This window comes from Micropterus salmoides, unplaced genomic scaffold (assembly GCF_014851395.1).
Source record: "Micropterus salmoides isolate LMB-PRFRI ecotype aquatic unplaced genomic scaffold, ASM1485139v1 Ms_hic_scaffold_4, whole genome shotgun sequence".
In the NCBI taxonomy this organism is placed as follows: Eukaryota; Metazoa; Chordata; class Actinopteri; order Centrarchiformes; family Centrarchidae; genus Micropterus; species Micropterus salmoides.
Genome location: NW_024043372.1, coordinates 199,253 through 224,828, shown reverse-complemented (window position 1 = coordinate 224,828; position 25,576 = coordinate 199,253). Strand labels below are relative to the sequence as shown.

The 25,576-nt window shown below is 48.1% G+C and overlaps 1 protein-coding gene across 3 annotated transcripts in view; it reads left to right on the top strand.

Annotated features, from left to right (window-relative positions):
* The window catches only part of ralgapb (Ral GTPase activating protein non-catalytic subunit beta), a 52,716-nt gene that overhangs the window by 19,976 nt on the left and 7,164 nt on the right, over positions 1 to 25,576 (top strand). For 2 of the 3 annotated variants that reach the window (XR_005441410.1, XM_038696442.1), the window contains exons 8-26: positions 1,055 to 1,096; positions 1,169 to 1,210; positions 1,424 to 1,471; positions 5,679 to 5,830; positions 5,917 to 6,094; positions 6,657 to 6,786; positions 6,969 to 7,136; positions 7,930 to 8,044; positions 8,136 to 8,268; positions 8,539 to 8,600; positions 8,753 to 8,861; positions 8,975 to 9,108; positions 9,187 to 9,369; positions 13,217 to 13,365; positions 23,568 to 23,722; positions 23,890 to 23,993; positions 24,089 to 24,244; positions 24,461 to 24,646; positions 24,724 to 24,882. Coding sequence is in view for 2 of the 3 variants with exons in the window: in XM_038696442.1 (XP_038552370.1) it covers positions 1,055 to 1,096; positions 1,169 to 1,210; positions 1,424 to 1,471; positions 5,679 to 5,830; positions 5,917 to 6,094; positions 6,657 to 6,786; positions 6,969 to 7,136; positions 7,930 to 8,044; positions 8,136 to 8,268; positions 8,539 to 8,600; positions 8,753 to 8,861; positions 8,975 to 9,108; positions 9,187 to 9,369; positions 13,217 to 13,365; positions 23,568 to 23,722; positions 23,890 to 23,993; positions 24,089 to 24,244; positions 24,461 to 24,646; positions 24,724 to 24,882 (2,405 nt within the window). In the remaining variant the exon portion in view is untranslated. The remainder of the gene's footprint in view (positions 1 to 1,054; positions 1,097 to 1,168; positions 1,211 to 1,423; positions 1,472 to 5,678; positions 5,831 to 5,916; positions 6,095 to 6,656; positions 6,787 to 6,968; positions 7,137 to 7,929; positions 8,045 to 8,135; positions 8,269 to 8,538; positions 8,601 to 8,752; positions 8,862 to 8,974; positions 9,109 to 9,186; positions 9,370 to 13,216; positions 13,366 to 23,567; positions 23,723 to 23,889; positions 23,994 to 24,088; positions 24,245 to 24,460; positions 24,647 to 24,723; positions 24,883 to 25,576) is intronic. The other variant, XM_038696443.1, reaches the window with a different exon arrangement.

The window sequence follows — 25,576 nt, the reverse complement described above, 5'->3', positions numbered from 1 at the left end:
TGCTCTGGTGGGGTAGTAAGGTACTATGAGCTCTTTAAGATAAGATGGTGCCTGACCATTAAGAGCTTTGTAGGTAAGAAGAATGATTTTAAATTCTATTCTGGATTTTACTGGAAGCCAAAGAAGCTAAAGAGAAGCTAAAACAGGAGAAATATGATCTCTTATCCTGGTTCCTGTCAGAACACGTGCTGCAGCATTCTGGATCAGCTGAAGAGTCTTAATGGACTTTTTCGAGCAGTCTGATAATAAGGAATTGCAGTAATCCAGCCTAGAAGTAACAAATGCACGGACTAGTTTTTCTGCATCATTTTTAGACAGGATGTTGCTGATTTTCGCAATATTACGTAGGTGAAAAAAAGGCGGTCCTTGAAATTTGCTTAATGTGAGACTTAAACGACATGTCCTGATCAAAGATAACTCCAAGATTCCTCACAGTGGTGCTGGAGGCCAGGGCGATGCCATCAAGGGAAACTATATCTTTAGATAATGCGTCACGGAGGTGCTTAGGCCCCAGAGCAATAACTTCAGTTTTATCTGAGTTTAACATTAGAAAATTACAGGTCATCCAGGTTTTAACATCCTGAAGGCACATTTGAAGTTTAGCTGACTGATGAGTTTCATCTGGTTTGATCAGTAGATATAACTGAGTATCATCTGCATAACAATGAAAGCTTATGGAATATTTCCTGATAATATTGCTTAAAGGAAGCATATATAAAGTGAAGAGGATTGGTCCGAGGACAGATCCTTGAGGAACTCCATGACTAACTTTGGCGTGCATGGAGGACTCATCGTTAACATGTACAAACTGAAATCGATCTGATAAATAGGACTTAAACCAGCTTAGAGCGGTTCCTTTAATGCCAATGAAATGTTCTCGGAGGGGAAACCCATGACTTTCAACATTAATTAATTTTAACACAGTGTTCTGTGGAGTTCTCACAGTATGTTCAGAATAACCATCAGAGATTTCCTTTCACAACCTGAAGATGATTGTTTTATATGTTAATGAGCTGTTGGTATGAGTTGTTACTCTTAACTTGTGTTTCTGTAGGTGTGACTGTGGTCAACAAAGAGCAGTTGCTGCCACACACAGGTATGCACACTATTCCTGTACACTGCTCTCATTGCTGCTGCTCTAGTTGAAGTTGTTGTTGTGTTTTTCCAGGACTGACGAGGATCCACTTCAGAGACCGGTTGCCTTCTTTCGGTAAACCAGATTAACCCAAACTGATCAGGTCAATTAGACCAATAAGATAATCAATGCAGTGAACCTACTGACACCAGAACCAGAACCTGGTCTGCTTTAAGTGGGCTCACGGGACTCTCTGATTGATTGATGTAAATTTTATTCATCCCATTGATTAAAATTAAACCTTCAGTCTTGCCTCTGACATTTGGTGTTCACCTTATCTCCTCACAGGTGTTGCTGTGACCAGGAGCCCGCTCAGAGACCGGCTCCCCTCCTATGGTAAGCCCCTCCCACCTGCCTCCTATCCTTCTTTTGATTGGTTGTTTTGATTGACAGAAGCAGAGCAGAGTGGTACACCTGCAGCCTTTCTCTGTCCTCAGTTTGTACCTCCTTGCCTCCTCGCCTCGTGTCTTCATTTTAAATCACCGTGAGTTAAACATTACGTGCAGCTCAGCTGCATCACCTGTGATGTCAGAGGAGCAGAGCAGCTGTCAGCACCAACACATAACGGCTACACATCCAGAAACATGTGTACCAGCATTCAGAAACATCTGGAGGTGCCAGTAAACATTACAGCATCATCACTACACAAATACCCAGTAACCTCCTCCCAGGCTTCTTATTGGCTGTAAACTGGAGGTCATTGATGAGCTCAGCATTTCATCATCAGTGTAAGAAACAACAGGACTCTACTGTTGAAGTGACCTATGCAGATACACAACTATTATTACTATATGACTGATGGTAGTAAGTGGAAAGAGTGGTGACAGCGATGAGAGGTGTCCTCTGTGATCAGGGTGGCTTTCCTTATGGAAGGGTTCCTTTAAAAACTCAACACCCTGCTCCACCGGCTGACTCTGGATACTGAAAGGTAGGAAGAGATGCGAAGCTCTTATGACTCCACAGCACAGCTCCTTAGTTTTAGGTATATTGAGCTCCAGTGAAGGCTCAGTAAATGTTTGGACCAGGTTGTTGACTGCCTGCTGGTATTGGACAGGGCATCAGTGCTGGTCAGGTGTGCCACCAGGGTCATCTGCAAACTTAAAATGTGTTATTCCTTCACTGCTGCAGGAGATGCTGTCAGCGTGAGCAGAGAAGAGAATGGGAGATAAGACACAGCCGTGGGGGAGTCCGTGTTCAGAACCAACCTGCTGATTTAAAACCATTTAAACACACCCGTAGTGGTCTGTCCTGTAAAAAGCTCTTTATCCATAGAGTCAGTGTCGGGTGGACCTGAAGGTCAGAGAGGCAGCGCAGCAGGTTGTTTGTGTTTACAGTGTTAAAAGAAAAGTCCATGAATAAGATTCTAGTCTGTGGGTGAATCCAGTTGTTTAGTGTCTAAAAGTGTGAGACCTGTATCTCCTACTCTGCGTTCTGCCTTGTAGGCAAACTGAAGTGGATCCAGTTTGTGGTTGCTCACTGCTCTCTCCATACATTTACACAGCACAGATGTCAAGGGCGCTGGTTGGTAGTCCTTCCGGTCAGGTGTCTTTTTGGGAAGTGGGATTATGGTGGATTCCTTCCCCTGCTTGGAGGGACAGACAGAGTCCAGGAGGTGCTGGAACAGCCTTGTGAGGACTCCACCTAGCTGAGTGGGGCATTCTTTGAGCACGCTGCCTCTGAGCCGGTCTGGGCCAGCGGCCTTGTGCGGGTTGACTCTGCGCAGGATGGGGGTCACCAGCTGTTCACCAGTACTGAGGGCTTGGAAGAGGGTCTGGGGGTTGGGGAGGTCCAGGGGCCTCATGTATAAATGCTGCCTACGCACAAAAAGGTTACATCCGCAGGTTTTCACGCACACAGGGATGTATAAAAAATGAAGGTGACGTGGGAATGTCTGGCTCTGTTAGTGAACTTCAAAGTGTGTTTCGAAATAGCGTTTCCACTCCAGTTATTGTGCAGGTGGTCAGTGAAGTAGTCAATCAAAAACCTAATTATGTCCACTAATACACAATAAAAGTTTGATCATGTATGCAGTGGTTTAATATCAAAATAAAACTGAATGTGAGAGGAATAGACTTCATATCACGTTATCACTATCATTTAAACATTCAGCAGTGTTATTTGTGCTCGCACTAGTGAACTATTCCTTACTGCACCTTTCAGAAATAAAAGAAATAAAATAAGCCAAGTGCCAACTTTTAAATCAATGTCTGCATCATCAGCCCCCGGGAGCGCAGAACAGAGGGCCGGAGTGGAGTGAACAGACTGAAACAGATCTGCATTCTCACCTCGATGCACATCTTCACCACCTGCACATATGGACTGTGTAAATTAAAATGTCTGGAAATAAAACCAGGGACAGCTCTCACACAATCACTGCTGTCCATCCTCATCATGATGCAGTGGTGTTCTTGGATCTGTGTGCTGAGCTGGGTCCAGCGTTAGACGATGATGATGGAACCGTGCCATCCGGTACAAATAGAAGTAGGCTATACCCACTGTCAGCAGCGCGAGCCGACAGGTGTGTGATCAACAATTTATAGTGTTTCCCTTTCTAGCTACAGTAATATAATCTTATAAAACTCCCTCCCACTCTTCTTCAAAGACCAAACGGTATGTATTTGCTTTCCGTCGAGTTCAAATCATCAAACAAAATATTTCTTCTCGCCTCCACTTCAGTGTTCTGCACCTGAATCTGGCACTAAGTGAATTTTCTCTTTTTCACCGTTTTGCAGCAACCGTTGCTATTTGGACCGCAGGAGGTGATGCTGGTGTATTTATGGTCATTTGCATAGTAATTTATGGGAGGAGCCAAGGCGCGCTATGTGGCTCCTGCATGTGCGTTCAATTTCACAATGATTGGGATGTATAAAGGAAAGGTGCACAGGACCTGGTGTACACCTGGTTTTATACATGTGGAGATTTCTGTGCGTACATACTTTTTAAATTCTCCGCCATCCTTCAGTATGTCTTTTATAAATGAGGCTCCAGGTGATTTGAGTGCTGCCACTGTTGAACCGGGTGAAGAAACTGTTTAACTGCTCTGCGAGGTAGGTGGGATTTGAGCAGCCAACCACTGGTGGTTTGCGGCTCTGCCCAACAAAACCAGGATTGGGCGTAGCCCGCCACCCTTCTACAGAATTAAAAAATACACTAAACAGAACCCGTGTATTCCCTTCTACAGGCTCAATGGTGTCTTTCTCTAGAAGGGCTGCAAGTTCCTGGCTCAGGGCCAGGGATTTTGCGGGATCTCTGACCACACAGAAAGGTGGTGGCCGGCGTCAGAACTGTATATCCCTTGGGCAGTCTGTGATCCCCGCACCAGACTCCTGCAGGGTCTGAGACAGAGCCAGGATGAGGTGAGACAAGGAATTACCAATACACCCCCTGCATGCCGCTATGGTAACTCCCGGCAAGGAGATCAGTCAGTCAGTCTACACTGAGGACGGGGGCAACGGGCATCCTGTCTGAGGGCCTCCTCTGAGTTACCTGCCTCCTGCATGGCAGCCATGCTCCTGAACAGCTTGGGGTCTGACCAGCACCTCTGGAGCTCTTCAGTATAGGGCTTAGAAGGAGGGGCTGAGAAGGCAGAGGGCGCATCTGCCTGAAAAAAACACTTGAAGTTGCTGCCGCCACAGGAGCTTCATCCAGCAGGCGTGCTAATGCGAATCACTGGCTCCACCATCAGATCCCTGAGAAAAAACATCAGAGGCCTGGGAGGCCGTGTCCCCCTCCTGGTCTTGCTGCTCTTCTTCCCCTTTTTCTGTCAACAAACTGCAGGAGGCTGCAGTCGATAATACATCATCCTCTTGAGGCGAGTCACCACTGGGAGCTGGCCCCCTATTATCAGGCTGGAGATTGAGCTACCGCTCCGTAATCTGGGCAAACTCAGATGAAAGACCATCAACTCTGAGAGCCCAGGTATCCACCTTCCTTGTTTATTTAGGTGGACCGTATAAGACGGCCCTGCGTCTGCAGCCCACAGATGCTATTGGGTTTGCAGCCACACTAGCAGGCGGAAGCCCAGTATCACCGCCGAGCTCTGCAAGTCTGGCCTTTCTTACTGACAGTGGCATAAACCTACAGTTCATACTTGGATTGTCAGGGACCGCTGCCTTGAGGTGGCCCAAACAGGCAGGGCACCGGGCATGGCCATCCTCAGTTCGGAGTTACAAACGTGAGCTCAACATGTCACTTAGTGAAGCAGTCCTTACAAAATACACTGATAGCAGAGTAGCGCACAACATTAATATACAGCTAATAGTACGCTGCTACTATGCACAGTTAGACAGTACCGCTAGTTAACGTTAGCCTACTTGCCTGTCTAGCAGCAACGTATTCAACACGAACCGTAACGGCGAGATCACCGCTGTCCGTCCGGCAGTGAAAATGAGGCTAAAAGTGACGAGCTATTTTGCTTCTTCAGTGTGAGAAGATAGAACAGATTCCGTGATGAGGGTTTCTACGCGTACGTCATCAGATGGTCACAGGCAGGAGGAGCGAGGAGACGAGGAGGCACAAACAGTCTGTCCTCTGGTCTTCTCAGGTTTCTCTCGACCTCGTTCTGGCAGTGCCCCGCCCACCCCGGCAAACATACTGAGCATGCCCAGTAGCCCTCCCTCCACCACCTCCCCCCCTCCGCACAACAGACAACTAAAACCTGCAAATGTTTCCAAGGCTGCCAGCAGACCTCCTCCGGTACGAGTGATCCAGGTCTCCTGTGTACCTGTCCAGGTGCAGGTCTTGTTTCTGGACTCATGGGCTTTGTTCTTCTCTCCTCTCAGACATCTTCCTGCCTACATCACTGGAAGTCTTCCTCTCTCCGTCTGTGCTCCTCCCCTCGACCCTCCCCCTCCCCCCTCAGGTGTAACGTGGACTCCCTCCTGCACCTGTTCGGCTGCTGGCTGTTTGACGCTGCTCTCATTGGCAGAGACCCTGGTCTGCCCTGTCGTAATACACACGGTACTACACGTATTACACTGTACTACACGTATTACACACGGTACTACACGAATTACACACGGTACTACACGAATTACACACGGTACTACACGAATTACACACGGTACTACACGTATTACACACGGTACTACACGTATTACACACGGTACTACACGAATTACACACGGTACTACACGAATTACACTGTACTACACGAATTACACACTGTACTACACGAATTACACTGTACTACACGAATTACACTGTACTACACGTATTACACACGGTACTACACGAATTACACTGTACTACACGAATTACACACGGTACTACACGAATTACACACGGTACTACACGAATTACACTGTACTACACGAATTACACTGTACTACACGAATTACACACGGTACTACACGAATTACACACGGTACTACACGTATTACACACGGTACTACACGAATTACACACGGTACTACACGTATTACACACGGTACTGCACGAATTACACACTGTACTGCACAGTCTCCACACAGTACAGGTACTTCATTCACTGTCCACTTGATGAACTTTGTGTCTTCTCCAGCTGGTCACTGTGATGTCACTGTGATGACAGAGAGGTTAGTTGCCGGTCGAGCCGAGGCCTGCGGGACGCTCTGCAGGATCTTTACCTGTAAGAAGACTGCAGAGGACATCCTGTCTGTCTACCTGTCCAGGTACATGTCTGTCTACCTGTCCAAGTACAGTTCTGTCCACCTGTCCAGGTACATTTCTGTCTACCTGCCCAGCTGGTGGGCGGAGTCAACTCACCTAATCTGACTGTGACACTGTAGACGTGTTGTTTAGTTTGTCTTTAGTTCAGCAGAATAATGTTCTCCCTCCTCTGTCCAACGTACAGGTTCTACCTGGTTCTCCTGCAGGGCCTCCAGGTGTCGAACATGGCATGTCCTCCTGTTCTGGCCTCCATCCTGCTGAATTCCACCTGTCTGTTCTGCTGTGACCTGAGAGGAGTGAACCTGCTGCTCCCTTCCTTCATCTCAGCTGTGGAGAATGTGCTGCTTGACAGGTACAAGTACTGCTAATACTGCAGTAACTGTCAATTCTAGTATCTCTACAGTAAACTCAACTACTGTCAATACATAGTAGCCTGATCCGTTCTAAAGAGGCTCGGTGAGTCTCACCTGGGCCAGGTGACTCTTGGTTCTGTGAAGGATCTCGGGTTATGTTCTGTTTGTGAACCCCGGAACAGAAGTAGAAATAATTATAGTTCTGGAGTTTCTTAAGTCATGGGGTCACTTCACACCAGACCCCCTGCAGCCAGGTAGGTCCACCGTGCCCCAGGTTGTTTCTTTAGAGTTTGACTCGGAACCCTGAGGGTGCTGGGCCATTTCACTAGCAGCTCCCCTCCCAGGCCAGGATGTGGTCCACAGCCTCTGGCCCACACTGGGGGTCTGAGTCTCTGAAACCTTAAAGGACACAGTGTTATGTCCGAAGTTACTCTGTGCCCTGTTTTGCATGTATCCTGGAAGCTCCTCCCATAATTTCCCCAATTCCCTGGGTCTGCTGGCCGGCCTTTAAAAGCCCTGTCTAGCTCCACCCACGGTCTCTCTCACACACTGCAGCCCGGAGCAGCAGCTGCCACCATTGTTCTTTGTCTGTTTAACTTTGTTTGCAATAAACCTTATTTTGGTTATAATAGAAGTTTGTGACTCCTATGTTGCCTCCCTTGAGCCAGGGTCGTAACACACGACCAACATGAGGGACCAACACCTGCACCGACAGGTAGAGCTGTAGCTGCAGGTAAATCTCTCTCTCTCTCTCTCTCTGTCTCTCTCTGTCTGTCTGGGTCTCTCGCTCAGAGAGCTGTTGAGGTTTAAGAGTTTTGTGAGTCTGGTGGATCTGAGGCGAGCCTCCATCCTCGTCCTGCTGTCCCTGCTGCCCCTCCCTCTGCACTTTGGATCCGTCCATTCAGAGGTAAGCTTCTATCCACCTGTTAAACACATGCACACACCTGTGCAGACCTGACTCCACTTAAAAGTAGTGACAGTCTGCTGTGTGGGCTCAGGGGTTACTGGACGGGCGATTCAGTGATGATGTCACAGCAGGCAGCTTCCTGTCTCTGGAGCCCCGCCTCATCAGCGTTCTGATTGGAGCTCTGCAGATGGAGACAGACACCTGCAACACACAGATCATCCTCGGTCAGTTCAGACGCTTTCTACAGTCACTGATGTGGGTTCACTCACTCACTCATTGATGTTGCACTATATACTGTGTACATGTACACGCTCGGAGTTCAGACAGTATATATACTGTGTACATGTGCACGCTCGGAGTTCAGACAGTATATATACTGTGTACATGTACACGCTCGGAGTTCAGACAGTATATATACTGTGTACATGTACACGCTCGGAGTTCAGACAGTATCAGTGTACATGCTCAGACTGAATGGTTTCTGTTTTGTGTAGCGGCCATGTTGACCCTGGTCCAGGACTTGGCTCTGTTAGAAGCTGCAGGACTAACTCAGCAGGTGAGTCTTACTGAAACTCTCCCACAGTCTGGATCAATAAGTCTCTTCTGCTGATCCTGATCATCAGGTCTGTTTGTACTCACTGTTCAGCAGAGGGAACATTTTTATTTTATGAACATGAACAGAACGTCTGTATCTCCTTTTTTTTCCAGCAAACTGAGTCCCAGCACCATGGAGCCAGTACACCCAGACAAACCAGTGGGACCAGCGGGACCAGCGGGACCAATAGAGCCGGTGCAAACAGACGAACCAGAGGACCCTGTAGATAATTATGAATATTTGTTTACCTGACTTACCATTTTTATAACTTTGAGCCATCATGTTTGGAAGTCTGGCAGCAACTCTGTGTCTATGTGTGTTGTCATGGTAACTAGCCGTCCAATTAGATGCAGCGGGGATCCTGTGGGTTCAGTTTGTGCGTCTGCTGACTCAGCGTCTGACGGCTCAGTGGAGGAACGACTCAGCAGTTTGTCTTTCTGCGCTGGAAGTACTGGGAGGACTGGCCAAGGTGGACCCCCCACAGACAGACACACACAGGAAAACACACAGTAAACTATGTATAAATATTACCACTGTGGTCCTGCAGGTGGAGGTGAATGTGGAGGACGCAGAGAGGAGGCGAGCGGTCACTTCAGTCTGCAGTTACATCGTGTTTCAGTGTAGTCGTCCTCCTCCACTTCACTCCAGAGATCTGCACTCCATCATCGTCGCTGCGTTCCACTGTCTGAACACCTGGTTAACTCAACACCCCGCCATGCTCGACCAGCAGGTAACTGACCAGCAGGTCACTAACCAGCAGGTAACTGACCAGCAAGGTAACTGACCAGCAGGTAACTAACCAGCACCTGCAGCAGGTAACTGACCAGCACCTGCAGCAGGTAACTGACCAGTAGGGTAACTGACCAGCAGGTCACTAACCAGCAAGGTAACTGACCAGCAAGGTAACTGACCAGCAGGTAACTAACCAGCAAGGTAACTGACCAGCAGGTAACTAACCAGCAAGGTAACTGACCAGAACCTGCAGCAGGTAACTGACCAGAACCTGCAGCAGGTAACTGACCAGCACCTGCAGCAGGTAACTGACCTGTAGGGTAACTGACCAGCAAGGTAACTGACCAGCAGGTCACTAACCAGCAGGTCACTAACCAGCAGGTAACTGACCAGCAAGGTAACTGACCAGCAGGTAACTGACCAGCACCTGCAGCAGGTAACTGACCAGCACCTGCAGCAGGTAACTGACCAGCACCTGCAGCAGGTAACTGACCAGTAGGGTAACTGACCAGCAGGTCACTAACCAGCACCTGCAGCAGGTAATTGACCAGCAGGTCACTAACCAGCACCTGCAGCAGGTAACTGACCTGTAGGGTAACTGACCAGCAGGTCACTAACCAGCACCTGCAGCAGGTAATTGACCAGCAGGGTAACTGACCAGCAGGTCACTAACCAGCACCTGCAGCAGGTAATTGACCAACAGGTCACTAACCAGCACCTGCAGCAGGTAATTGACCAGCACCTGCAGCAGGTAACTGACCAGCACCTGCAGCAGGGTAACTGACCTGTAGGGTAACTGACCAACAGGTCACTAACCAGCACCTGCAGCAGGTAATTGACCAGCAGGGTAACTGACCAGCAGGTCACTAACCAGCACCTGCAGCAGGTAATTGACCAGTAGGGTAACTGACCAGCACCTGCAGCAGGTAACTGACCAGCACCTGCAGCAGGTAACTGACCTGTAGGGTAACTGACCAGCAGGTCACTAACCAGCACCTGCAGCAGGTAATTGACCAGCAGGTCACTAACCAGCACCTGCAGCAGGTAACTGACCTGTAGGGTCACTAACCAGCAGGGTAACTGACCAGCAGGTCACTAACCAGCAGGGTAACTGACCAGCAGGTCACTAACCAGCAGGGTAACTGACCAGCAGGTCACTAACCAGCAGGTCACTAACCAGCAAGGTAACTGACCAGCAGGTCACTAACCAGCAGGGTAACTGACCAGCAGGTCACTAACCAGCAGGTAACTAACCAGCAGGTCACTAACCAGCAGGTCACTAACCAGCAAGGTAACTGACCAGCAGGTCACTAACCAGCAGGTCACTAACCAGCAAGGTAACTGACCAGCAAGGTAACTGACCAGCAAGGTAACTGACCAGCAGGTAACTGACCAGCAAGGTAACTGACCAGCACCTGCAGCAGGTAACTGACCAGCACCTGCAGCAGGGTAACTGACCAGCAGGGTAACTGACCAGCAGGTAACTAACCAGCACCTGCAGCAGGTAACTGACCAGCAGGGTAACTGACCAGCAGGTAACTAACCAGCAGGTCACTAACCAGCAGGTCACTAACCAGCAGGTCACTAACCAGCAGGTCACTAACCAGCAAGGTCACTGACCAGCAGGTCACTAACCAGCAGGTCACTAACCAGCAAGGTAACTGACCAGCAGGTAACTAACCAGCAAGGTAACTGACCAGCAGGTAACTGACCAGCAAGGTAACTGACCAGCACCTGCAGCAGGTAACTGACCAGCACCTGCAGCAGGGTAATTGACCAGCAGGTCACTGACCAGCAGGTCACTAACCAGCAAGGTAACTGACCAGCAGGTCACTAACCAGCAGGTCACTAACCAGCAAGGTAACTGACCAGCACCTGCAGCAGGGTAACTGACCTGTAGGGTAACTGACCAGCAGGTCACTAACCAGCACCTGCAGCAGGTAATTGACCAGCAGGGTAACTGACCAGCAGGTAACTAACCAGCAAGGTAACTGACCAGCAGGTAACTGACCAGCAGGTAACTGACCAGCAAGGTAACTGACCAGCACCTGCAGCAGGTAACTGACCAGCACCTGCAGCAGGGTAACTGACCTGTAGGGTAACTGACCAGCAGGTCACTAACCAGCACCTGCAGCAGGTAATTGACCAGCAGGGTAACTGACCAGCAGGTAACTAACCAGCACCTGCAGCAGGTAATTGACCAGTAGGGTAACTGACCAGCACCTGCAGCAGGTAAGTGACCTGTAGGATAACTGACCAGCAGGTCACTAACCAGCACCTGCAGCAGGTAATTGACCAGCAGGTCACTAACCAGCACCTGCAGCAGTCAATTGACCAGCAGGTCACTAACCAGCACCTGCAGCAGTCAATTGACCAGCAGGTCACTAACCAGCACCTGCAGCAGGTAACTGACCTGTAGGGTAACTGACCAGCAGGTCACTAACCAGCAGGGTAACTGACCAGCAGGTCACTAACCAGCAGGGTAACTAACCAGCAGGTCACTAACCAGCAGGTCACTAACCAGCAAGGTAACTGACCAGCACCTGCAGCAGGTAACTGACCAGCACCTGCAGCAGGTCACTAACCAGCAGGTCACTAACCAGCAGGTCACTAACCAGCAAGGTAACTGACCAGCACCTGCAGCAGGTAACTGACCAGCACCTGCAGCAGGTAACTGACCAGCACCTGCAGCAGGTAACTGACCTGCAGGGTAACTGACCAGCAGGTCACTAACCAGCAGGGTAACTGACCAGCAGGTCACTAACCAGCAAGGTAACTAACCAGCAAGGTAACTGACCAGCACCTGCAGCAGGTAATTGACCAGTAGGGTAACTGACCAGCAGGTCACTAACCAGCACCTGCAGCAGGTAACTGACCAGCACCTGCAGTAGGTAACTGACCAGCACCTGCAGCAGGTAACTGACCTGTAGGGTAACTGACCAGCAGGTCACTAACCAGCAAGGTAACTGACCAGCAGGTCACTAACCAGCACCTGCAGCAGGTAACTGACCAGTAGGGTAACTGACCAGTAGGGTAACTGACCAGCAGGTCACTGACCAGCACCTGCAGCAGGTAACTGACCAGTAGGGTAACTGACCAGCACCTGCAGCAGGTAACTGACCAGTAGGGTAACTGACCAGTAGGGTAACTGACCAGCAAGGTAACTGACCAGCACCTGCAGCAGGTAACTGACCAGCACCTGCAGCAGGTCACTAACCAGCAGGTCACTAACCAGCAGGTCACTAACCAGCAAGGTAACTGACCAGCACCTGCAGCAGGTAACTGACCAGCACCTGCAGCAGGTAACTGACCAGCACCTGCAGCAGGTAACTGACCTGTAGGGTAACTGACCAGCAGGTCACTAACCTGTAGGGTAACTGACCAGCAGGTCACTAACCAGCAAGGTAACTAACCAGCAAGGTAACTGACCAGCACCTGCAGCAGGTAATTGACCAGTAGGGTAACTGACCAGCAGGTAACTGACCAGCACCTGCAGCAGGTAACTGACCAGCACCTGCAGTAGGTAACTGACCAGCACCTGCAGCAGGTAACTGACCTGTAGGGTAACTGACCAGCAGGTCACTGACCTGTAGGGTAATTGACCAGCAGGTCACTAACCAGCACCTGCAGCAGGTAACTGACCAGTAGGGTAACTGACCAGCAGGTCACTGACCAGCACCTGCAGCAGGTAACTGACCAGTAGGGTAACTGACCAGCACCTGCAGCAGGTAACTGACCAGTAGGGTAACTGACCAGCAGGTCACTAACCAGTGACTAACTGGTGGGTAACTACTGACTAATCAACAGGTAACCAGGGTAGTCAGGTGTGTTCTGTGTGTCTCCAGGAGTGCTTGTTGGAGGTTCTGGAGATCGTGGAATTGGGAATTTCAGGCAGTAAGTCCAGACAGGAACAGGAAGTGAGGTCTAAAGAGGAGAAAGAGCTGAACCCAGCCTCTCTGCGGGTGAAGGAGGCAGCTGAGGCCACGCTGAGCTGGTGAGGAAAACAAACACACCCAACATGTAGCAGTCCTACTACATCTCTTCCTCGGTCTTCCCAGGTCAATGGCACTTCACTCTCCTGGTTTACTCCTCCCAGGGAGCGAGTTATCAGAACTCCTGACCCGTAGCCGTCTGACTACAGGGCCACTCGACCCGATTCCTACTAATCTCCTCCGAGTCAAATCTCCTACTGTGGTCCCGGCAATGTGATAACTAGTTCTCTTGCTTCAGAAACCTTCTCAACCACTTTCACAAGGGCTCAGATCACACCGCAGTCTTCAAACAGGTCTCAGAGTTTCACTGAATGGCCTCCTACAGTGCCTTGCGAAAGTATTCGGCCCCCTTGAACTTTTTGACCTTTTGCCACATTTCAGGCTTCAAACATAAAGATATAAAACTGTAATTTTTTGTGAAGAATCAACAACAAGTGGGACACAATTATGAAGTGGAACGAAATTTATTGGATATTTCAAACCTTTTTAACAAATAAAAAACTGAAAAATTGGGCGTGCAAAATTATTCAGCCCCTTTACTTTCAGTGCAGCAAACTCTCTCCAGAACTTCAGTGAGGATCTCTGAATGATCCAATGTTGACCTAAATGACTAATGATGATAAATAGAATCCACCTGTGTGAAATCAAGTCTCCGTATAAATGCACCTGCTCTGTGATCGTCTGAGGTCCGTTTAAAGCGCAGAGAGCATCATGAAGAACAAGGAACACACCAGGCAGGTCCGAGATACTGTTGTGGAGAAGTTTAAAGCCGGATTTGGATACAAAAAGATTTCCCAAGCTTTAAACATCCCAAGGAGCACTGTGCAAGCGATAATATTGAAATGGAAGGAGTATCAGACCACTGCAAATCTACGAAGACCTGGCTGTCCCTCTAAACTTTCAGCTCATACAAGGAGAAGACTGATCAGAGATGCAGCCAAGAGGCCCATGATCACTCTGGATGAACTGCAGAGATCTACAGCTGAGGTGGGAGACTCAACAATCAGTCGTATACTGCACAAATCTGGCCTTTATGGAAGAGTGGCAAGAAGAAATCCATTTCTTAAAGATATCCATAAAAAGTCTTGTTTAAAGTTTGCCACAAGCCACCTGGGAGACACACCAAACATGTGGAAGAAGGTGCTCTGGTCAGATGAAACCAAAATCGAACATTTTGGCAACAATGCAAAACGTTATGTTTGGCGTAAAAGCAACACAGCTCATCACCCTGAACACACCATCCCCACTGTCAAACATGGTGGTGGCAGCATCACGGTTTGGGCCTGCTTTTCTTCAGCAGGGACAGGGAAGATGGTTAAAATTGATGGGAAGATGGATGGAGCCAAATACAGGACCATTCTGGAAGAAAACCTGATGGAGTCTGCAAAAGACCTGAGACTGGGACGGAGATTTGTCTTCCAACAAGACAATGATCCAAAACATAAAGCAAAATCTACACTGGAATGGTTCACAAACAAACATATCCAGGTGTTAGAATGGCCAAGTCAAAGTCCAGACCTGAATCCAATCGAGAATCTGTGGAAAGAACTGAAAACTGCTGTTCACAAACGCTCTCCATCCAACCTCACTGAGCTGTTTTGCAAGGAGGAATGGGCAAAAATTTCAGTCTCTCGATGTGCAAAACTGATAGAGACGTACCCCAAGCGACTTACAGCTGTAATCGCAGCAAAAGGTGGCGCTACAAAGTATTAACTTAAGGGGGCTGAATAATTTTGCACACCCAATTTTTCAGTTTTTTATTTGTTAAAAAAGTTTGAAATATACAATAAATTTCTTCCACTTCATGATTGTGTCCCACTTGTTGTTGGTTCTTCACAAAAAATTACAGTTTTATATCTTTATGTTTGAAGCCTGCAATGTGGCAAAAGGTCGAAAAGTTCAAGGGGGCCGAATACTTTCGCAAGGCGCTGTAGATCCATATCAGTCTGGTTTTATGAGTTGTCATGCTACTGAAATGGCTCTGTTCTCTGTAACAGAAGTCCTAAGGTCAGCTAAAGCTGCAGCGCAGTCCTCAGTTCTTATCCTGCTTGACCTATCAGCTGCCTTTGACAGATCACAGGATCCTGCTATCCTCATTCTCAGCAATGGGCATCTCGGGCAAAGCACTCCAGTGGTTTGAATCCTACCTCTGGGTGTTCCTACAATGTGTGCAATGACAATTGACCCTTCGCTAAGCCACGCCCCGAATACACAGCTGGCCAATCACAACGCAGTATAGGACTGGCTCCAACTGAGGCCCGACAATTTCATGGCTGTGCTCCATTGACTCGAATGCAAAAGGAGTCGTTTTCTAGCTTTTTCTGGCTGTATCTTTCTAAGATCTAGTCAAACTCTGTTCCTGCGGCATCTTGTAATAGTTACAGCAGCTACCCAGAGAGGCTGAAAGGAGAAGTACAAATTATTCTCTTTCCAAAACATAAAACAAATCCAGAAAAATTTCGGCTGTGGATTGTTCCTAATGTAATGTTAGTTAGCTAACACTAGCTAACTTCCTACTGAATGTAACGTAATAAAGTCCTGCTGTTATGCTTTTTAATGACTGTAATAATGAAGAGAGGGCGACCAGCTGTACAGGAACAGTGTTGATCCTTAATATCATTGTCCTTTGTCTCAATTGTCGGGGGATGCGGTTCACTTGTACTGTGTGATCGGTAGGCTTTAGCTTCTGTCTTTGATTTTTTTTTTTCACATCAGTCTGAGTCACTTTGAGTCCGTTTGAGTCAGTCTGACAGCCTGAATCCATCCTTCAAATGTATAATGCAACTGCAAAACTGTCTGCTTCTTTCTGAGATCGCTTTTTCCAACAAAGTGGACAACATTTCTCCAGGGAGTGCAGTAATAGACAGTGGCAGCGCCGACAGTTTGTCGGTCTTAGAAATGGTAACTGTGGGGACGGGGCTTAGCGAAGGGTCAATTATCTTCCTCTCACCTCCTCTCGACAGGGAGGCTCCAAGGCTTGGTGCTAGGGCCCCTTCTCTTCTCAAGTTACCTCACTGAGCCGATCATTCGCTTGCATGGCTTCTGTCACCACTGCTACGCAGACGATACGCACCTCTACCTATCCTTCCCACCAGAGATCACGGACTGTCTCTGGGACATATCTACATGGATGAAGGCTCGCCACCATCAACTAAACCTTTCCACAATTCTCTTGTATTGTTGATTGACTATTTCGTTAAGGTCCATTGTATAATATTTAGGAGGACCTATTAACATAAATGCAATCTAAGATGCATAACTATGTTTTCAGTGGAAAGACCTTACATAATGACCGTTATGTCTTTATTACCTTAGAATGGGACATTTCTATCTACATACTCCGTAGATCCTCTCACATGGATGTCCCAGTATTGCATTGTCATATTTCTACAGTAGCCCAAACGGACAAACTGTGGCGGTTTATTTTTTAATATATGTGCAACAACTTTTAAATATTTGGTATTGGGGGACAGCCAGGGAAACCTGACAAGTCAATGCGTCACATATTCCCACCCACAAAGGATACATGTAATAGGACAGTATAGCCTCAAAAGATGGCGCTGAGTATAGCTGCCTCGGTGTTAGGTGCGCTTTGTTTTGTTTTTGTGTGTTAATTCAGTTTTCGGCTGGGATTCCCGGTGCTCTTTCACCAGGGAAGAGCTCATGAATATCAGGGGAACAACTCCAGCAGATTTAATTCCCACTTTTCTTGCGTCATCAGTGGAATTATTGGACATTTTGGTGAAGGGCTTGGTCACTGTCGTTCACGCTGTGAAGCACCGCAGGAGAGGGTAAAGAGCCGGGTCGCTTGTGCGTCTTCGCCGGCGGGGACTCCGCACACCGCTACCGGCAATATTTCTCTCCGTGCGCTCACTGTGCAACAAACTGGACAAACTTCAGCTCCTAGTGGGGAGAAACAGAGACTTATATTCATCTTCTGTTCTGTGCTTCACGGAGACCTGGCTGTCTGAGCTGATACCGGACTCCGTGCTGCAGCTGGCAGGCTTCCAACTGAGTGGACGGCGACACAGAACACAAAAGGCAGAGGTGTCTGTTTTTATATTAACAATGGCTGGTGTACTGACGTGACAGTGATTCAGCAGCACTGTTCTCCTGATCTGGAATACTTTATCATTAACTGTAAACCGTTTTACTCCCCCCGTGAGTTTGCTTCATTCACTCTGGTCGGTGTTTACATCTCGCCGCATTCAAACGTGCACGATGCACAGCACATGCTGGCCGACCGGATACTGTGTGTGGAGCAGACAAACCCGGACTCCCTTGTTTTTGTTCTCAGTGACTTTAACAGGGGAAATCTCAGCCAAGAACTCCCCAAATACAGACAGTTTATAAAGTGTCCAACCAGAGAGGGGAACACTTTGGATCACTGCTACACCACAGTTAGCAGTGCCTATCACGCCGTCACATGCGCTCCACTGGGACACTCTGATCACGTGATGGTCCATCTGATTTCTGCTTACAGGCAAAAACTAAAGCTCTGTAAACCTGTAGTGAGGACATCAAAGAAGTGGACTAGTGAAGCTGTTGAGGACCTCCAGGCGTGTTTGGACTGCACTGACTGGGATGTTTTCAAGAAGGCTTCCAACAATCAGGATGAGTTCACAGAGGCTGTGACGTCCTACATCAGCTTCTGTGAGGACACATGTATACCAACACGCACCATGGTGAGTTATAACAATGACAAACCCTGGTTTACAGCCAAACTCAGACAGGTGATGTGGAAAAGGAGGAGGCAGTTAGGAGTGGTGACAGGGCCGGGTGCAGGGCGTTAAAGTACAGGTTTAGCAGGGAGGTGCAAGAAGCTAAACGGCTGTACTCAAAGTCTAAAGAACCAGTTCTCTGCAAACAACGCCACTTCTGTCTGGAGGGGGTTCAGAAAGATCACAAACTATAACCCCAAAGTCCTCCACTCCATAAACAATTCTCACCCGGCAAATGAGCTGAACCAGTTCTACTGCCACTTTGAGAGTCAATCGGACACCATCCCACGTGACTCCTCCGCTCAGCTTCATCCTTGGTCCACCACTTCTTCCCCTCCCTCCTCAGAGCTGGCCAGCTCCACCCCCTCCCCTCCTCTCTCCATCTACCATCCAGCCTGCTTCAAAGCTTCCACCATCATCCCGGTCCCCAAGAAACCAAGGACCACTGGACTAAACGACTACAGACCCGTCGCCCTGACCTCTGTGGTTATGAAGTCCTTTGAACGCCTTATGTTGTCCCACCTAAAATCCAGCACAGACCCACTCCTGGACCCCCTGCAGTTCGCCTACAGAGCCAACAGGTCTGTAGATGATGCAGTAAACATGGCCCTTCACTACATCCTCCAGCACCTGGACTCCCCTGGAACCTACGCCAGGACCCTGTTTGTGGATTTCAGCTCTGCTTTTAACATCCCGTTATCCATCATCCCGGCCCTGCTGCAGGACAAGCTCTCCCTGCTGAGCGTGCCTTACTCCACCTGCAGGTGGATCACTGACTTCCTGGCGGTCAGGAAGCAGCACGTGAAGCTGGGAAAACATGTCTCTGACTCCAGGTACATCAACACCGGTTCCCCTCAAGGCTGCATTCTTTCTCCCCTTCTCTTCTCCCTGTACACCAACAGCTGCACCTCCAGTCACCAGTCTGTCAAGCTCCTGAAGTTTGCGGATGACACCACCCTCATTGGGCTCATCTCTGCAGAGAAGGTGATTGGCTGAAATCTTCCTTCTCTTCTGGACCTGTACACCTCGAGGACTCTGAGGTGAGCAGGAAAGATTTCAGTTGACCCCTCCCACCCCGGACACAAACTGTTTCAGACTCTCCCCTCTGGCAGGAGGCTGCGGTCCATCAGGACCAAAACCTCTCGCCACAAAAACATTTTCTTCCCGTCTGCAGCCTCATTAACAAGGCCCGGGTCCCCCACTGACACTGCCCCCTTGCAAATGATACAAATGTCTCTGCACATGTAAATACTGTTTCATCTCGTGTCAGGCACAGACCCGGCACGTCGCACATATTTGTTGTTGATTGTTGATCTTTGTTGTTGTGTATTTTTATGTTGTCAGTTAGTATATTTATATGTACACAATATTCTCTTCCGTTGAGTTACTTCTGCAAAGCACAGACCCAGAATAATGCACATGTACATATCTGCAACGTTGTTCTTCTCTGTCATATTATATTTCTACGTGTAGCACCTTATCACCACAGCAAATTCCTCGTATGTGTAAAACACTACTTTGCAATAAAGCTCCTTCTGATTCTGAAGTAAATATGACACGTTTCAATGAAACTGAAGAAACTCTCACACACAGAAATCAATTTTGAAGTAAATCAAGAATGTATATTGTTAGCAACACTTCAACAAAAACAGCGCGTGGTTTCAACAAATAATACCTTAACCAGTCAATAAACAATCAGAAATAACAAAAATACTCAGTCCCTTGGGGATAGTTGTGCTTAATAAGTTCAGCTCTCTGCACAGTCAAGGAGGGAGAAACAAAAAAACCAGCAGGAGCTCATGTCAGGACCAAAAGTTCATCAAAGTAATGCAGGTCAAACAAACATTGTTCCCCTAAACCCCTGTCACGTTAAATTCTTAGAAAAATTGTACCTGCGGTGCGGGGAACACACGTCAACACAGCATCAGTGTCAGTCCGTCAACTCGCCTGTCAGTCAGGGCAGCTCCGGACCAGAAACGGGTCCACGTTATGTTTTCCTCCATGTGATCTCCGCATCTTTGCCCGGCTTACACCAAAGTCTAACCCGACTATACGCCTGTTTTAACTAGGGATTACTCATGGAGCCATACATCTGACCAGACACACCGATCGTCAGCTGGTAAGACGCCGTTTTTCTTTAGCCAATGTCACTTACATGCGACCTGGCTGTAGTAGGAGTAGCAGCAGGAGTAGGAGTAGTAGTAGGAGTAGCAGCAGTAGTAGGAGTAGCAGCAGGAGTAGGAGTAGCAGGAGTAGGAGTAGCAGGAGCAGTAGCAGGGGGTAGCAATAGTAGCAGGGGTAGTAACAGCAGTAGTGATAGAAGAAGGCCTAGTAGTAGTAGTAGCAGTAGTATTAGTAGCAATAGCAGCAGCAGTCGTAGCAATTGCAATAGCAATAGTAGCAGTAGAAGTAGGAGTAGTAGCAGTAGCAGTAGTATTAGCAGCAATAGTAGCAGTAGTAATAGCTAGTAGCGTCTTTGTTGATTCCACATTCTGACTTAGGAGCACATGAACACGCTGAAGTTGGAAAATGGGACCATCCGAAGAGCAAGTGAATGCACCGTGAGCCACTGGTTGCAATTCACAACCCTCACTAGTAGATGCCACTAAAACTTACCCAGTGAACCTCTCACTTCCTGCCCTAGGTGTTTACCGCATTGATGCTCTCACTAGTATCTATCGTCACTCGTAGATCTCTTACTCTATCGATGCTTTATTTGATGCTTGTATGTTGTTCCTCAAATGGAAGTCGCCTCGAATAAAACGTCTGCCAAATGAGTAAATGCGCAGGACATGCACCCCCCACATTTAATTTTTCTCCGGTGATTTGGAGTTAGCTCACAGCCGAGGTGCTTTACTATGTGTGACTAGTCAATCAATCACACTCTCCGCCTCAGACATAAATAAACGACAAAAATCACGTAGGCCGATAGAAAACATGTGACACAACACAAAGGTGGTGTTGAAATGTTAAGGGAGAAAAAAAGAAGCAACTGCAGCAAAGTGCCTCAATATTACAGACGTTTCTTTTGTGCAGCTGGTACTTCCAGCCTACCTGAAGACAGCAGTGAGGACGCCTGCAGCAGGGTGGCCAGGAACTTCTTACAAGTAATAAATAAAATGAAATAAGTCATTGGCACATTTCCACGTTCCTTTTTTAAAACTGTACTTTTACTCTTTACTCCAGTGTTCTCTATGGGGCAGTAATCTACTTTTAATTTGCCATTCATACCTTCATAAATGAACCGGTTTGGTTTTGGTTACTTGGTTTCTATTTGTTTTATAGCGCTGTCCGACGGTGAGTCTGTAAGGGGGCACAGAATGACGTCTCAAAGATTCAATCTGGTGCTGCGTTTAATGAAGTTTTTTTTTCTGCAATATGCAAAAATATCACTTTAGGCTGACAATCGCTACAGAGCGTTTTCTGTTAACCTCTTGTACACAGAGAATCTCATTATCTGATGTACACACGCGAGACTTCACCGCGACTGCTTCGGCACATTTTCTGCTCGTGTAGCGACACTGACACCTATTGGCCAATAACTGATACTGCTGCCTAACAGGGACACTGGCAATGAATAACACAGTACTGTAACCTCACTAAAATAACACTTGCTTCACATGAATGCAGATGAGACATAAGGAAACATATTAAACACTCTTTTAACTTCTAGAACATCACAGAAATGATCCTGTTTGATGCCCCTCGCGTGGGTCACTGCGCCACAAGTCCATAAACAAATGTCGCTGGTGAAACTAACCTTTGCTTTCACTCAGCAGCTACCAGCTGTTATTTATTCAGGAAAGAGAGAATGTGTGTGGCAGTCCTGTTGGGCTTTACGCACAGCTTCCTCTGTATGCAGCTTTACCTGCTTCAACAACGAGCTGCTCCGTGTTTCTGCCACAATGATTCTTTTCGTTGTAAAGATCAAGTTCATTGATGCTTTAGGAATAATCAGATTGTTTCGGCTGCAAGCTGTTTGGTTGGCTACATGTCCATAATAAAAGAGACAGGCACCATTAGTGGCGGCAGCAAAAAGTGAAAAAGTGATCTTATCAAAACCTTCATGGAGATTTAAAAAGGAAAATAATTATATTAAACAGAGATAGCTAAATTACAGATAATCAACCAGCAAAGCAAATTGCATTCCCTAGAAATAAGCGTGTTGCACAGCAGATGAATTATATCATTAAATATACTTTTACTTGAGTAGGTTTGTCATTTGTTTCCTTCACTTTTTATGAGAGTAATTGTACTTTTCTTGAGTAAAGAGTACTCTACCCGCCACTGGCCGGCGGCCCCAGTACTGGCACTGACATGATGAACATGAGACAGACAGCAGCCAGCAGTGGTTATCTACTCAAGGGCTCAGCTGAAGTCTTTACTTTAGGAGAGTTAGAGAGGGGTTTCTAGTTTTAGAATTTTAAAGGCTCATTTAGTGATGTACTCTACTACAGACCCAGAGGCCCAGACAAATGCTTTGACTGCAGAGCGGGCTGACCAGGGACAAACTCCTGGGCCATGTGTTCGCTCCTGTCTCTGACCATCCTTGGCCTTAAAAACCTCCTACGTGTCCGTAAACAGTTGAGTAGCCAACATTGTCACACAGAGACGAGCCGGACGATCCTGCAGTATTTTAAGAGGAGGAGGACAGAGGTCACAGGAGCAGGAGGAGAAATAACTGAGGAGGACGAGCTTGTAAGTTGGATGGATAGCTAGCAGACGTAGTAAAAATACTTTGTTCGGCAACAGCATGTCATCAGAGTTTTCACTGAGGACAGTTCTGTGTTCACAAACGTGTTGCAGGGAGAGTCGGGGCCAAGTGAGACACAGGAAACATCACACACAGCTCACAGGTGTAACGTTAGAATAACTCAATTGTGCTGTGGCTTCATTAACTTGCAGCTGGTCCACGGCTTTCATGGTTTATGTGGTCGGTTTTGTTCTAGTTCTATCGCACTCCGTCTCTCTGACTGCGAACCCAAGTCTTCATTATCTTCCCTCTGTTCTCCATCTTCTGTCACTGTTACATTCTGTTTTCAGAAGTCGTTAGAAATGAGCATTTAAGTGATTCATTTTTATTTAAAAATCCCCCTAGCATTTCAGCGTCCCCCCCAGGTTCACAGTCACTCCCCTGTGTAAATGTCAAAGTAGTAGATTTTAAAAATGTGGACTAGATTGAGTTCCCATCCTGTAATTTGGCCGTTCTGTTAGAACTTAGCTGCAAAGTATATTTTCACAGTTTGTGGAATTGTTGAATTTGGTGTCGTGGTTAACGAGGTGATCAGCTCTGGGACAGAGTCTGTGTGGAATCTCTGACCTCCTGTTGTGTGTTCGATGTTTAAAGAAGTTTAATTTCTAACCAGGTGTCGTGATGTCAAACGAAAAACTGGGCCTGATTTAAAAATGAGTCGGAGCCGACCCTTCGGGCCGAATCTGAGCAGCGTCTGAACGACTTAACTCACGTCTGGTTCTGATCTCAGTGTGATGCAGGTTTCGGGGGCCTTCCCGTCCCTCGGAGGCGTGCTGGATGAGGACACTCTGATTGGCTGCTCCTCACTGAAGAAGTTCAGATACTTTGTGGTGGACAGCTCGGTGATCCTGGCCATGCTGGAACAACCACCGGGACCTGAGCAGGGTGAGTCCGGACTCGCTGAACCTGAAAGACCCTGATGAAGCAGGAACACCGTGACTCCCTGAGCTTCCTCCTCACTGATTCATGTTCTGATCTACTAATCGATAGATTTCAGCTCTGAAGACAAGAAGCTGAATGTTTCTAACTGTGTTGTATTGACCGGTGTGCAGCGTCGTGTCCGGCGCTCACAGTGCTGATCAGAGGACTTTCAGGATGTCACACCTGGACTCTGCAGCTCCACCTGCAGCCCAGAGAGGGAAGAGCGCGCACACAGGTGAGCGCCACAGTCACTACATACATAATGATCCAGCTGGTGCTCCCAGGCTTCAGATCAGCGTCTCATCTCTCCGGTCTGTTGATCTACTGCAGCAAACTCTGATCCCAGAACGCCGCGGTGGAGCCCAGGAGCATGCTGGGAAACGATGTGGTGTCAAACATCAGGAGTTTCCTGAAAACACTGCCAGCGGCCCTTCAGTTAAAGCAGATCTGAGTATTCCAGCTCTGCATGAGACGGTTTCTGAGGAGGTAAGACCCTGATCCAGATCCAGATCCTGCTGAACAGTGGTTATTTATTTACCTGTCCAGACCAGCTGTCGTGCCTCTCAGGGATCGGGTTTAGGTTCTTTTCACTTCCTGCCTTGCTGAAATTAAAGGCTGATGTCGGACAGGTGTTCGTTACCTGGCTGTGTACAGTTCCATGATTACCACCTGCCCGGGTTTAAACTCCTCCCCCTCTGTCAGGTGCAGCAGCAGCTGGAACGTCTGCGAGCGGCGCTGACAAGGCAGCGACAGGTCGAGGCCGGGCCGCAGGTGAAGCGACGGTCGGCCGTCATGACGTCCTGCAGGCCGCCGCCCCCCGTCACCTACTTCCAGACAGCGAGACTCTTCCTGTCCCACCTGGGCCTGCTGACACGCGAGACCCTGAAGGTACCGAGGACGGGATCGATTTATCTATTGATTTAGACCTGTTCTCACCTGTCTTCCTCTCACCTGTCCGTCTGTAGGATCCAGGTACCGGCGGTGTCCCGGCTCAGCTGGTGTCTCTGGACTCGTCTCTTCCGGGTTTCTTGGAGGATCTGAGACGTTTGGACCAGCTGCCGTCCAGAAACTGTGACTCCGCCTTCGTCTTTTACATGAGAGCAGGACAGAGGACAGTAGCTGAGGTGAAACACACCTGTCTGTCTCACCTGCCTGTCTCTCTCTAACCTGTCTGTCTCTCGCTCTCTCTCTCTAACCCGTCTGTCTCTCTCTCTCTAACCCTTCTATCTCTCTCTCTAACCTGTCTATCTCTCTCTAACCTGTCTATCTCTCTCTAACCTGTCTCTCTCTAACCTGTCTGTCTCTCTCTCTAACCTGTCTGTCTCTCGCTCTCTCTCTCTAACCCGTCTGTCTCTCTCTCTCTAACCCTTCTATCTCTCTCTCTAACCTGTCTATCTCTCTCTAACCTGTCTGTCTCTCTCTAACCTGTCTGTCTCTAACCTGTCTGTCTCTCTCTAACCTGTCTGTCTCTCTCTCTAACCTGTCTGTCTCTCTCTCTAACCTGTCTGTCTCTCTCTCTAACCTGTCTGTCTCTAACCTGTCTGTCTCTCTCTCTCTCTAACCTGTCTGTCTATCTCTAACCTGTCTGTCTATCTCTAACCTGTCTGTCTGTCTCTAACCTGTCTCTCTCTCTCTCTAACCCGTCTGTCTCTCTCTCTCTAACCGTCTGTCTCTCTCTCTAACCCTTCTATCTCTCTCTAACCTGTCTGTCTCTCTAACCCTTCTATCTCTCTCTCTAACCCGTCTGTCTCTCTCTAACCTGTCTGTCTCTAACCTGTCTGTCTCTCTCTCTAACCTGTCTGTCTCTAACCTGTCTGT